This window comes from Gracilinanus agilis, chromosome 1 (assembly GCF_016433145.1).
Source record: "Gracilinanus agilis isolate LMUSP501 chromosome 1, AgileGrace, whole genome shotgun sequence".
Classification (NCBI taxonomy): domain Eukaryota; kingdom Metazoa; phylum Chordata; class Mammalia; order Didelphimorphia; family Didelphidae; genus Gracilinanus; species Gracilinanus agilis.
Genome location: NC_058130.1, coordinates 722,251,463 through 722,264,084, shown reverse-complemented (window position 1 = coordinate 722,264,084; position 12,622 = coordinate 722,251,463). Strand labels below are relative to the sequence as shown.

The window sequence follows — 12,622 nt, the reverse complement described above, 5'->3', positions numbered from 1 at the left end:
GCGCATATAAAACCACCCTGGTAGCCCTGGCAGGGGTTCTTAATTCTTGGTGCTTTCCCTGAGACTTGAGATCAGTGGATCTTGGTCTTTGTGGAATTGAGACTTGCAAACTCAACTCTGCAAGCTCCTCCTGTTTGTTCCTGTACCATCAACAACCTGTACCTAGACCACCATCTCTGATTCTACTGCCCCTAGATATTAGGAAGTCAATCATCTTAGTCATCTAGGTGTCCCAGGGCCCTGGGAGGGATCCAGGAAGTGGGCAGGAGAAGAAGAGGGTGGAAAAGGGGTGGATATCTCAAACTGGTTAGGCTTGTCATCTAGTGAAGAAGAAGCTGAAAGATCTTACAGCAGTTTGCCTGCTCTGGTGTGGCTCTGGCTAGGCTGTACCAGAGAGAAGCTAATCATCTTAATTTCATTCACTTGCCTACAGTTTAGAGATTCATCATTATCATTTTAAACTAGGGTCTTCCAATACCTCCATCCAAACCCATTATCCTCCTTTGTTAAATACAACCAAAGTTTAAAGTACCTTCCTGAAGTGGTTATTCAAAGCTTCTTTGGGAAGGGAGAGACACAGTCAGATTCCAACATTACCCAGCTAAAGAGCCCACTAAATAATATCAATTAACCCCAGGTGGGTCCTGAAGGGATATCATCCATTGACCTAAAGGATCCTGCCTGGGCAACTGTTATAAAGGAGAGAGGTGTCATCCTATCCTCTCTTTATACTCCATCTACATCTACATTTAGTAGAGGAGTATCAAGGGGTCATTTTATTATAACACCTTCCAGAGTGCAAAATTAGGAACACTGAATCCTGGACTCTTCTCCTGGCCCTTTTCCTCTAATCTTCTAGACAAAAAGACACAAAGTGAAAGCCAATATGTTACACTGAAATAGTTTTATTTAGAAGAATTATCATCAAAGTAAGGATGGCTGGGAGGATAGGTAAGCAACAGGCTTCCAAGTTCAAAGAGAGAAAAATATGTCTAGTCTACATTCCTGAGAGACTCATGAGAGGAGTTTTTCAGGACCTGAAGGACCCAACAATGGCTCCAGCTTCAGCCATAAACCATTTTCTGCTCTGAGAATCAGTTCTGGCTTCCTTCGGATTGGGTAGTCATCAGGGAGGATCCGGAACCTCAGCAGAGTTAGGGCCAGCACAGTCTTCATCTCAAACTTGGCAAAGTTCTGGCCAATGCAATTCCTGCTCAAATGAGGAGGATCTGTCAGTTCCCAGATCTTGACCCCAGGGTCCTTCCACAGAGTTAGAAAATAGGAATAGGGTCCCTGATAGGCATAATTCCCACATTGGCCTAAATGGAGTCACTACTTCAGGGAGGAGGGAACCAAGAAGAGAGGAGGGAAAAGAATGAAAGAATTGGCTCACCTGGGTCCAGCAGAGAAGGGAATAAAGGCCAGGGGTGATATCTTTTCAGCATTGTTAGTATCAAAGCGATATGGATCATAAACCTGGAGTATTCATAGGATCAGAGACAGGTTGAGGTAGCCCAGAGCCCTGTTCCTCCTAGGCATAAACCCTCCCTCTTCCTCAGAATGCTCCTCTTCAAGACAGCTAGACATCTACTAAAATAATCCAAGCCTTTCCTTCCCTCAGGCCTTTTATGCTTTGGCTTAGAATAGAGTCCCACCCCCTCCCCATGAATGACCCTGTTTTTCAGCTCTGATCAGCCCAAAGTTTCTATAAAGGGACAGCAGAGATACCTCAGGGTTGGGCCACACAGCTGGGTTATGATGATTTCCAAAGATGCTGATCAGGCAAATGTTCCCTGTTGGACAGAATGAGGAGAAAGCCTAATATAGCTTGTAAACTTTACCTATGGGTGGTCTCAACCTCCCCAGTAGGACTCTATGTAGGTCCCATAAGACCTCTCTAATTCCTTCCCCTTCCTCTGGTATGAGCCCCTGACAAGTGAACCTTTGGGAATGACCCGCCCATCAGGCAGCTGAATGTCCTTGGTGCAACAGCGAGAGATCATGGGAACTGGTGAGTGCAGCCGGAGACTTTCTTTGATACACATTGTCAGGAAGGGCAGCTGAGCCAGATCATCCCTGGAGAAAGAAACCCTGTCAGCTCCAGGAAAGTAGGGAGGAAGAGATTCTTCTCCATTCCAAGGTGGAGCAGAAGGGATAGTATTAACATCCAAAACCCCAAAAATCAGAGATTGAGAGACAAGCAAAGTCTATGAAATCCTGATACTTAGTGACCATGAAGCACTTGATGTCAAATATTAAGGGAAAGAGGTGGCATAACAGTCTGTCTCTGGACTCTTACATTCCAAACTTGGAGGATACTGAAAGAAGAGCCATAAAAAGAAGAGAAAACTAGGGGAGGAGTATATAGGAGGGAATATATGACCTAAAGTTAAGTCTTTGTGTAGAAATCTCCCAATATTTAGCTAGAGATGGTAGCTGGGGAAATTTAACCAAAAACCCAATATGAATCTAGTAACCTACATAACTTGTGGAGAACAATATGCTAGCCTCTGTCAGCCTCTCTTCATCCCTAGAGGTTCCCCCCAAGGACATAGTAAGGTGCAAATAATATAATGGATGCAAAATACTTTGCAAACCTTAAAATATGATATACAGGCCAATTGTTATTATTAGTAACCACACATCCAGTATGGTGATGGCATCATTCTCTGAGATTTCTAATGCACTCTTGCTGAGCTCAAGCAATGCTTATAGAGCAATACAGGGGGCTATGCTGGTAAATGTTTAACAACCAAGCTGGGTAGGAAAGGGAAAGCGAATATTTGTATAACACACTTGTAAGTTTATATTTTTTCCATTTCTTTTTCAAGTCTAAATAGTCAACAAAACAATAAAATCAAGACCTGATCGCTGATTTCTGAAGTATAAGTGCTCACACTGAAAATTTAACATTGAGCTCTTTCAAGATTATAGCTGGCACCAGCACATTCATGGTTCCCCCCAATCCTGGGTTCCGTTCTTAAGTGTTAGCCCACACTGACCATTCAATTTCCTCTGACTGACGGCCCTTCAGGAGCTCCTCTATTTCCTGGCGACAGCGATTTTGGTGTTCCTGATGCTGGGCCAGGTTATAGAGGACCCAAGAGATGGCACTAGCAGTTGTGTCATGCCCTAGGGTGTGGGGAAGAAAAAAAGGGTGAGAATCCCTGAGAAGCAGTATAAGGCAATGGTTGGGTTCATTATGTGTTGAGGGAAGAATATGCCCATGTCCCCAGGATTACTTTGCACCAGATCCTGACCCTGAAGCAAGGGATTGGTGAAACACCTTCCAGGTCAATCCTAGTTCAAGCAAGGATCAGTGGGGCTGATATCAGGAGTAACATACAAATGGAAAATATAAACTCGTTTGCAAAAATCCTCAGCTCTGCTTCTTCTGTCCCATTTGAAGCTTACCTCCAAACATGAAAGTGTCTGCTTCTGCCTGAATGTCCTTGTTTGACAGAGTCTTTCCATTTTTATCCTGGAACAAACCCTTGTCTGAGTTCTTGGCCCCTTCCCTTCTAAGAGAGCCTGCTTAGATCACCACCCCCTGAATAATCTTGTTATACCTAGAACTACTCCCTTAGGTGGCACAATGGAAGAACATAGGACTTGGTAGTCAAGAAGACCTGAGCTCAAATCTTGCCTCAGACACTAGTCCTATGACCTTTGGGCAAATAACTTTAATTCTCCCTCTACTTAAGTTTCCTCATTTGTAAAATGGAAATAATACCAAACAGAGTTGTTGTAAAGATCAAATAAGTTATATATAAAGTGCATATTGCCACATGAGAACCCTAAGACTAGTCTCCATAAACTATGACACCTAGAGCAACACTAAGGTCCCTTGATGTATCTAGAATCTCAGAACCCTCCCAGATGAAACTAGATAAAACAACTGAAATACAATCATAGAATCCTAGAATTAGAAGATACTCTCAACCAAAGTGAGAATATTTCTGAGAATCTTGAAAACTTTGGGGTCTTTTTAGTATGTTTAAGCTCTCTTGGTAAATCTAGAAACAGTCAATAGATACTCCCAAGTACACCTAGAATCTAAGAGATTTCCCTAATATACCTACAAATTGCCTTGGGAACCTTTCTCCCTCTTTTTCTTTCTTTCTTCCTCCCTATATCTATTCTCTATATCTTCTTTCCTCTTTCTCCCTCTCTCTTTCCTCCCTTCTTTCCTCTCCTATCTCTCTTCTCTCCCTTTCTCATCTATATTTATTTCTATCTCCATCCTTCTTTTCAATCTATATCTATCTATCCATCCAACTACTTATTTCATCAGAAACTCCTTCGATAGATGGAGAACAAAAACAGAGATACTTCTAGATAAATCTAGGCCATTTGAGAGCATTCTGCCATACCTAGAATCACAGAGTTACTTTTGGATATGTTTAGAATTCTAGCAATACCTCTTATATGCCTAGATAAATCTAGAATCAGTCACAGTAATACTTTTAACTTTACCTAGAATTGGGAATATTCTCTTTATACACCTAAAACCAAGGAGGTTTTTTTCAGTGTTACTAGAAATACTCACACACTGAAAGATATATATATATACATATATATATATATATATATATATATATATATGCTCATAGACTCTGCTAATATATCTAGAACCACTGAGGGGGCAACTATTCCATTCTCCATTCAGAAGGATAGTACATCCTCTTCAGATAGCTTTCGAAGAAGTGGGCAAGAATTTGGTAGATTTTTATTACTGACTCAAGACTACACCCAATTCCATATTGCATTCTAACTCTGATATCTAAGACCATGACTTTCCCCTCTGCCAATTCCTTCATATTCCTTATAAATGCTATCCCCATCTTCTTTAGGATCCCCACAGGCTGTCAGCTCTCCCTTTCATTTCCCCTCCCCAACCTCATTACTCACCTTGGAAAGTAGGAGAACATCTATGAAGTCCATGGTCTTATCCTTAAGGAAAGCCTCAGTCCCCTTTTGGGTGAGGATTTGGCGTCGATCTTGGATGACAGCTTCTGAGAAATCATGCACCAGACGGCAGGCACGAGAGAAACACCTTCCCTGGCTGGTGAGATAGTACAAGGCATCCCAGTGTAGAAGTAGATTACTGGCACGCTTTGTCACAAGGGAAGTCAACTCCATGATAGCTGAGATGTAGGCACTCGGTTTCCTGATGAAAATATGGAGCCCAGGGTCAGAGGCCAGGTTCAGCAGGGAGAGAACTCTTACTCCTCAGACTCCATATAGCCCAGAACAATTTCAATAATTTTCTTTTAAACCAGTTAGCACTCCTTGTCCCCACCTAGCTGGTAGGGAATAGAAAAGGACTTCCCCAAGGCCTGGTTATTCTTGATGTCTATAAAGAAAAGAGGAGGGTCTGGCTTCAGAGGTCAGGAGTCAAGTGGAAAAGTTCACAATCTAGATTGACACAACAAGATGAAAGTGTCCTTGAGCCATGGAATAAGAAAGGCAATAGTTTTGTCATAGCCTTTGCCTAGTTCTTTAATATCTCTGGGGAACCTTTTAGGAAACAGAGAAAACATCTTTACTCCTCTTCATGTACTTTATCAACTGAAAAACAGAGAATGGTTCTTGTTTTCATAATTTTGAACCAATTCCTTATTTTGATGTTATATTTTTGTTAGTAATATTTATGGAACATTGTCCCCAATTTGTTTCTTTCCTTTTTTATTTTCAATGCATTGCTTTTTGTCATGCAGAACTCTTCATTTTATTAAATCAATTGACTTTGTTTCCTATAATTATAGATCCAGCTAGGTAGAGCAGTGGATTAAGACTGAGATGGACTTGTCAAGTAGACCTAAAATCTGCTTTAGATACTTCCCAACTGTCTAACAATATTCAAGTCACTTTGCCTTAGTTTGACTCAGTTTCCTCTTCTTCAGCACCTACCTCCCAGGGTTGTGGTGTGGATTAAATTCAATCAGATTTGTAAAGCACTTTGCAAGCCTTAAAACACTATGGAAATACCAGCTATTGACATTTTTTCTCTGTTTTGCATTAATTTTGAACATTGTTCTAACAAGATGGTATTCTGACTGTACTATATAAATGACTCAGAGGTGACTACCATAAGAGTTAGGTCTCACAGAGCACTTTGCTCATGGAAACTCTGGAAAGGAGGAAGTACAAACATTATCATCATCCTTTTGCAGATGAAGAAAATGAAGCACAGATAGGTCAAATGATTTGGCCCAGATCACATGGCAAGGATGTTACAGAGACAGGACTTAAATTAAGGTCTTCTCTCTTAGACTAGAACTCTTTCCACTACTCTATACTATTTCACAATGGATTAGTGGGATCCATCTAGTACTAGGAATGGAATTCCATTTTTTTTAAACCCTTGTACTTCAGTGTATTGTCTCATAGGTAGAAGATTGGTAAGGGTGGGCAATGGGGGTCAAGTGACTTGCCCAGGGTCACACAGCTGGGAAGTGGCTGAGGCCGGGTTTGAACCTAGGACCTCCTGTCTCTAGGCCTGACTCTCACTCCACTGCGCTACCCAGCTGCCCCTGGAATTCCATTTTGTTCTCTTTCAAGACCTTTTATGGCCTGTTGCCCTGCACAGCATCACCAACCACTATAGATCAGTCTCAGCTCCCTGTTACTAAATCCCACTGAGGCTGACTCCCTGCCTTCTAGGATCAGTATTTAGAAACTCTAGCTGATCCCTCTAATGCTGTCCTCCTGGTGAATCGGTACCCTGAATGATTATCTCAATTCACATCAACTGCCTTCCTACTTGGACTTCCTCCAATAAAGTTTTCCCTAATCACCTAGGTAGTAATTTTCCCTGTGGCTTCATCTGGTCATTGGACTCCCAATCGGGCTTTTTCCACCACCACAAAAGCCCCTGCTAGAACACTACATGTTCAGGGCAACAGGAGAATAAGAGGAACAAGACAAGTCAACAAATGTTTAAGTACTTCTTATGTGCTAGACACTAGGCTAAGCGCTGAAGAAACCAATAAAAGTACAGCTATACAGAGGAAGAAAAGGAATTGAAAATAGCATTGAAAAGGAATGAATGAGGGAAAGATAGAAAAATCAGAAAGGGAAATAGGAAGTGACCAGAACAAATAACCTCCAAACCTGGACTTCAATTTCCTGGCTTTCCAGAGGTCTGCCATGCCTCTAGCCAACGTCTTAGTCTAATACTTACACAGTATGCCTATCCTGGAACCATCTAACATGTGAATGGTTGGTGTCAAAACAAGCAAAATGACTTAAAATGCCTAGTCTGGGGAAGTGTCCATGACAAGATGACTCCCTTTGAGGGAGAAGAGACAATGGCAGAAGGTGTAGGACATACATGTGTGAATGACATTGTGAGAAAAAAACAGAATGAACTAAAAGGTCTCTCTTAGTTCCACTTGTACAAATGACTACTATCTGACCCTAGCCAGAGCAATTATAGGCAAAATAGGTAGATAATGGCTTGAATCTAGCCAGGTGAATTCCCATATTTGTAACTGTTTAGAAACCTATTTGACTCTTTAGGGTGCATACCCAGGGGCAGTCTACATAAATGGATCACCCTAATTAAACTCGTTGTAGTCTCTATTGGGATGAAGCCAGTGATCCAGAAGATTTCCCACCAGGCTTATTACATTTTGCAAAATCTCTCCCAGGCTTTCTGTCTTCTGTTACTATTGGAAAAATAAGCTTATTCTCATTCAATAAAAAATATTTTTTCAATATATAATTGAAACTATCCCAGTTCCCCATGACTCATACCTAGGCCCTTCTCCCAGGTATCAGAGAGCAACCAGAGGTCACAGAAGAAAATCACAGACATTAAAACATGGATTTAGAATTAGAAGGAACATCAGATGTCATTTAGTCCAATCCTTACATTTTATAGATGAGAAAACTGAGGCCCAAGAAAAGTTAACCTTTCTAAGATCATACTAGTAGCAAATAAGAGAATTAAAATTTGAACCCATATCATTAGACTCCAGATCAAACACATTTTCCTTGGTCTCTCATACCCAGTCATGTTTCCATATTAGCTTTAAGTTGCTCTTTCTTTCCAACCCTTCCAGATTCCATCCTCAACACTGTACATCCAACCGGCTCTAAGGTTTTCCCTTCCCCTACTTCCTGGGGCTGACATTTCTTCATCTCTAGGTTCTGAGTATGTGGAGCCAAGGGTCAGGCTAAGACTCACTCCTGGCAGTTGCTGTTGTGACTGAAGATGCATTTCTGCAGAATGTCTAGGGTCATGAGGCTGATGTGCTCTAACATGTCCAAGCGAGTTTTGCCCTCAGCGAAGAGACGCCTCCACTTTGCCTATGAGAGGAAGAGGCAGACAGACAGAAAGACAGAGACAAAGAAAGATGGAGTCAGAGTGAGACAAGGAGACAGAGATAGAGACAGAAAGATGGAGAGACAGAAAGTCAGAGAGATGGAGAGACAGACAGACAGAGACAGACAGAGAGAGATTAGTTTTGGTATGATCTTCTCCTAGGACCTGATTCACTGGCCCCTGCCCCTTCAGGCACTCAGAATGAACAAGGGACCCAGTGATCTAAAAGATTTCCTTATAGATCTATTATGTTTTGCAAAATCTCTCTCAGGCTTTCGGCCTTCTGCTGCTATTAGAAACACGAACGTATCCTCATTCAATAAAGAATATTTTTCTCAATATCTACTTGAAACTACCCAGATTCCCCATGATTCATACCCAGACCCTTCTCCCAGGCTTCAGGGAGCTCCCAGAGTTCTCAGAAAGACATCAGAGATATTAAATCATAGATTTAGAACCACAAGGAACATCAAAAGTCATCTAGTGAACCCTCTAATCATTTTACGGATGAGAATGTCATCTAACAATGTCATGCGCAATGTCTTCAGTTTGCAATACAGTAAGTAGCCTGGTTCTGAGCTGTCAAGATCTCTTTATCATCTCTGATAATATCATAAGGACAGTTTAGTTGATAAGGAAATAAGGACAGAATAAGGGAGTTGTCTTTTACCTCATGCTTCCAGCTCTGGCTCTAAGAGCATGGAGTTTATTATATATATTTCAAGACTCATTTCACACAAAAGAACCCCCCTGAAACTTTGCAGATGCGCAGAAGTTACAAATATGTCACATCAAAACACAAAGCATTGGCTTCAGAATAGACCAAGGCCAAGGCTGAATTTTGACTGGTTCTTATCAGAAAGCCAAGTTGGGGAGTATCCCTCTCAGGGTCAAATTGCCCCCCACCTAAGATTTCGGCCTTGGCTTGGGAGACTTGGGAGTCTCAGATAGATTTTTATCTATTCTCTTATTGGCTTCCCACACTGAGCCACCTTGAGAAGTTGTCTTTGAGATGGAAAGCATCTCTGTTGGAGTCAGGAACTGAGAGCTAGTTCTAGCTTTACCCTTGAAACACTGTGTGACTTTGGATGAGTGACTACATCTTTCTGGGTCAGATCTTTCTTCATCATATGTAAAATTGGAGTAATTAAGTATTGCCATCTATACCTCCCATGATATGGGGAGGAGATGAGGACATATGGATTAGAAACTTACCTGTAAAGTCCTAGAAGAGTCTCCTGGCTGATGGTCACCATGGGCTATGCTTTCCTGTTTCTCAGCCCCAATCCCATTAAATTCAAATTTGACTAAGAAGGCCTGCATTAAGTCTATTGAAACCCAGACTGTTATGGAAGGAAATTCACTGTGCAGTCTCAGCTCTGGATAGGTCCCCTCCTCCCACCATGCCCCAGCTAATCCAGGCTCACATGCATAATGTCTGCACTCTGGTTGAAGATTTTTACATAGTTTTTGAGGATGCCAAAGTGAAAAGCTGGAGTCAGCAGGCGCCTGTGCTCACTCCATTTGTCTCCTTCACTCAGCAACAATCCATCCCCTGGAAGAAAGACAGTGATAGAGATCAATCTCTAGGCCTTGGACCTCAATCCCAGCCCCTAGGACCAGACAATTGGCCCTCATCTCAGTCCTCTATTCACTCTCCCAACTTTACTGCTAACCTAGCCCCAAGATCCCAAATACTAGATCCTCAGCCCATACCTCCCATCACAAATTCCCTAGCCTTAAACCCATTAGACCATCTGCTCCAAATTCTAGAGCTTTTATGTGGGGAGGAGGGGAGGCGATCCCCATTAAGGTTCCCAAATATCAATATTCAAATCCCATTTTCACCAAAATAAGGACTTCATCCTCTATTGCTTCAAACACCTAATCCCCAGAGCTTAGCTCCCAGATTTCCAAACAGTGACCCCATTTCAAGCCTCAGTTTCTCAGGTCACAGATACACATTCCTAAATTCCCCTGACCAACCCAACCCACCCTCTATGTCCTGGCCAATACCTTCTTGCCAGATCTTATTCTTATACATCACTCACCCAGCCAGGGTTCCAGGAAGCGATAGAATAATTTGTCTTTGGGTGCAATAAAAGCTGCAGAAGGAAAAAGATCCTTCAGGGGTCTGACATAACCATATGATTGAGGGATGAGGGGAAGGACAAAGAGCATATAACAGCCCACAGGTGTTGAAAGGAGAGGTCAACTATGTCTGGGGCCCCAATATCTAAGTCAGGGAGGAAAGTGCGTGGAGATTCCCTTCTGAGTCACCCCTTCTACCTCCCCTCTATGCCCAGCATGAACAGAAAAAAAATTGGACAACAAAAAGTGGAGTTAGAAAAGAGATCTGGCTATGCAGACAACAGGGGAAGGAGAGTGGAGATAGTATTATGGCCAGACACATCTGGCTATGCTGAGTAGAAACAACTTAGCGAAGGTCCCAGATTTAGTGCAAAGTACCCTGGATATGGTCCAGAGTTGACTGAACATTGCCAACATAGCATCAACATTTTATCAGGTACCGCCCATCCCAACACATGGACCATACACATTATAGACATGATCCAAGACACACCATAGACATGACCCAAACATTCTTCGAAACATATGCCTTTAGAGAACCCCAGACATATATAAACTTTGGACACAGGCTTAAACATGGACTTGGACAAAATATACACATGGTATTGGACATAACCTGGATATTCTTGCCTCTCTCTCCCCTATTAATTTCTGGTTTTATTGGTGCAGAGAATTTCCATTGTGAAAGTTCTAGACATCACTGAATATCTTCCACTCATCTTACAATCTCAGAGTTTTGTGAGGCCCTTGGAGGTTAATTGCTTTTCCTATAGTTATGTAATTAATATATGTCAGAGACAATATAAGTACCCAGGTCTTTCTGACTCCAATGAGAGTCCTCTATCCATTATTCCAGGCTGTTCTCATGCCCTAGATATCATCCCAGAGATATGTCCCACATAGGACGGATTCCCCTCCCATACTTGGTCCCAGGGCTTCAAATATAATATCTATGGATTCATGGCCTAGAATTATTGACATAGTTCGAAAGGGCATCAATAACTCCTTCCTCCATCAACCTATGGTTCACAAAAGATGATCTAGATACACCATTAAGATAAAGGCCAGCTGTCCCTACAAAAACATGATCCCCAAACCCTCTAATCTTGATCCTGGATGCAACTCTAGAAAAAATACCCTGGATATAAATTTAAATATAGCCCTAGCCACATTATAGACATGGCTTTGGACATAACTTATATGTGGTCCCAGATATAGCCTAGATATACCCCTAAAATCTGGCATCATTATAACTCACATATAATCCCAAAATGTGGCCTCCATAACACACAGATATAGTCCTAGCAGCCTGAGATATGGCCTCAGATATGGTACCAACACAGTTCAGACTTGACTCTGATCATCCTGAGACATGATCTCAAACATGACACCAATAAAACTCAGACACAGATCAGATACACTCTGGATATGGTTCTAGGAAGCCCGAACATGGCAAAAAAAAGCAACTTAGATATGACCATGATCAGTCTGAAACATGACACAAACATGGTCCCAACAAAGCTGAGACATGGCCCAGGACAGTCTGAAACATTGGCCCCAAATAAAACACCAACCCAATTCAGAGATATACTAGATATGGCTATATGAAGACCTAAATTTAGCCCCCACACAACTCAACCAAGATTCTGGACACCCCAAAACATGATCCTAAACACAACATCAACACAACTCGATACATTCTGGATGTAATCCTCAGCAGCCAGAGACCTGAACCCAGACAAATCACAGATATAGACAAGACAGACCCAAGGGTATAAGATACATTTCAGCCATTCAATTCTGCCAGTTCAATTGACTAAATGAGTAAGATTCATGGGGAACCAGATGAACAGGAGACAAATTTGCCTGAACCAACATTATCCATTCCCCTGTTTCTTCCAGAGCTTGATTGAAGGATTCCTTGGTCATTACTTCCTCCTGTACATCTCTACGGCAGGCAGGCAATCCAGAGACCTCAGTAGCCAAGCCTTTCAATGAAAAGGAGCTGGAGAAGGGTGGAGCAGAGAGGAAAGGCATCTACCTGAGGCCAGGAGGACTGGCTTGATGTAACTGGGGTGGAAGATACGTATCACAGGGCACCAGGCCCCTACCCACCAGCAGCACACATCTCTGAAGGTGCAGGCCAGTTTCTGATTGAACAGCAAGCCCTCTTCAGAACTATCAATCTGGGGGAAGAAT

General features: G+C 42.2%; 1 protein-coding gene across 3 annotated transcripts in view; it reads right to left on the bottom strand.

The window, feature by feature from the left end:
* Positions 1-900: 900 nt before the first annotated feature.
* LOC123232182 (cytochrome P450 4F3-like) overlaps positions 901-12,622 on the bottom strand; it is a 31,146-nt gene continuing 19,424 nt past the window's right edge. Inside the window, exons 3-13 of one of the 3 annotated variants that reach the window (XM_044658558.1) lie at positions 12,465-12,493; positions 10,384-10,437; positions 9,760-9,887; positions 8,195-8,316; positions 4,912-5,170; positions 3,415-3,481; positions 3,003-3,132; positions 1,943-2,076; positions 1,729-1,793; positions 1,394-1,476; positions 901-1,210 (exon numbers count right to left, since the gene is read on the bottom strand). In XM_044658558.1, the coding sequence (XP_044514493.1) occupies positions 1,015-1,210; positions 1,394-1,476; positions 1,729-1,793; positions 1,943-2,076; positions 3,003-3,132; positions 3,415-3,481; positions 4,912-5,170; positions 8,195-8,316; positions 9,760-9,887; positions 10,384-10,437; positions 12,465-12,493 (1,267 nt within the window). In that variant the 3' untranslated portion in view covers positions 901-1,014. Of the gene's footprint in view, positions 1,211-1,393; positions 1,477-1,728; positions 1,794-1,942; positions 2,077-3,002; positions 3,133-3,414; positions 3,482-4,911; positions 5,171-8,194; positions 8,317-9,759; positions 9,888-10,383; positions 10,438-12,464; positions 12,610-12,622 lie in introns of all 3 variants that reach the window. The other 2 variants (XM_044658557.1, XM_044658555.1) reach the window with 2 other exon arrangements.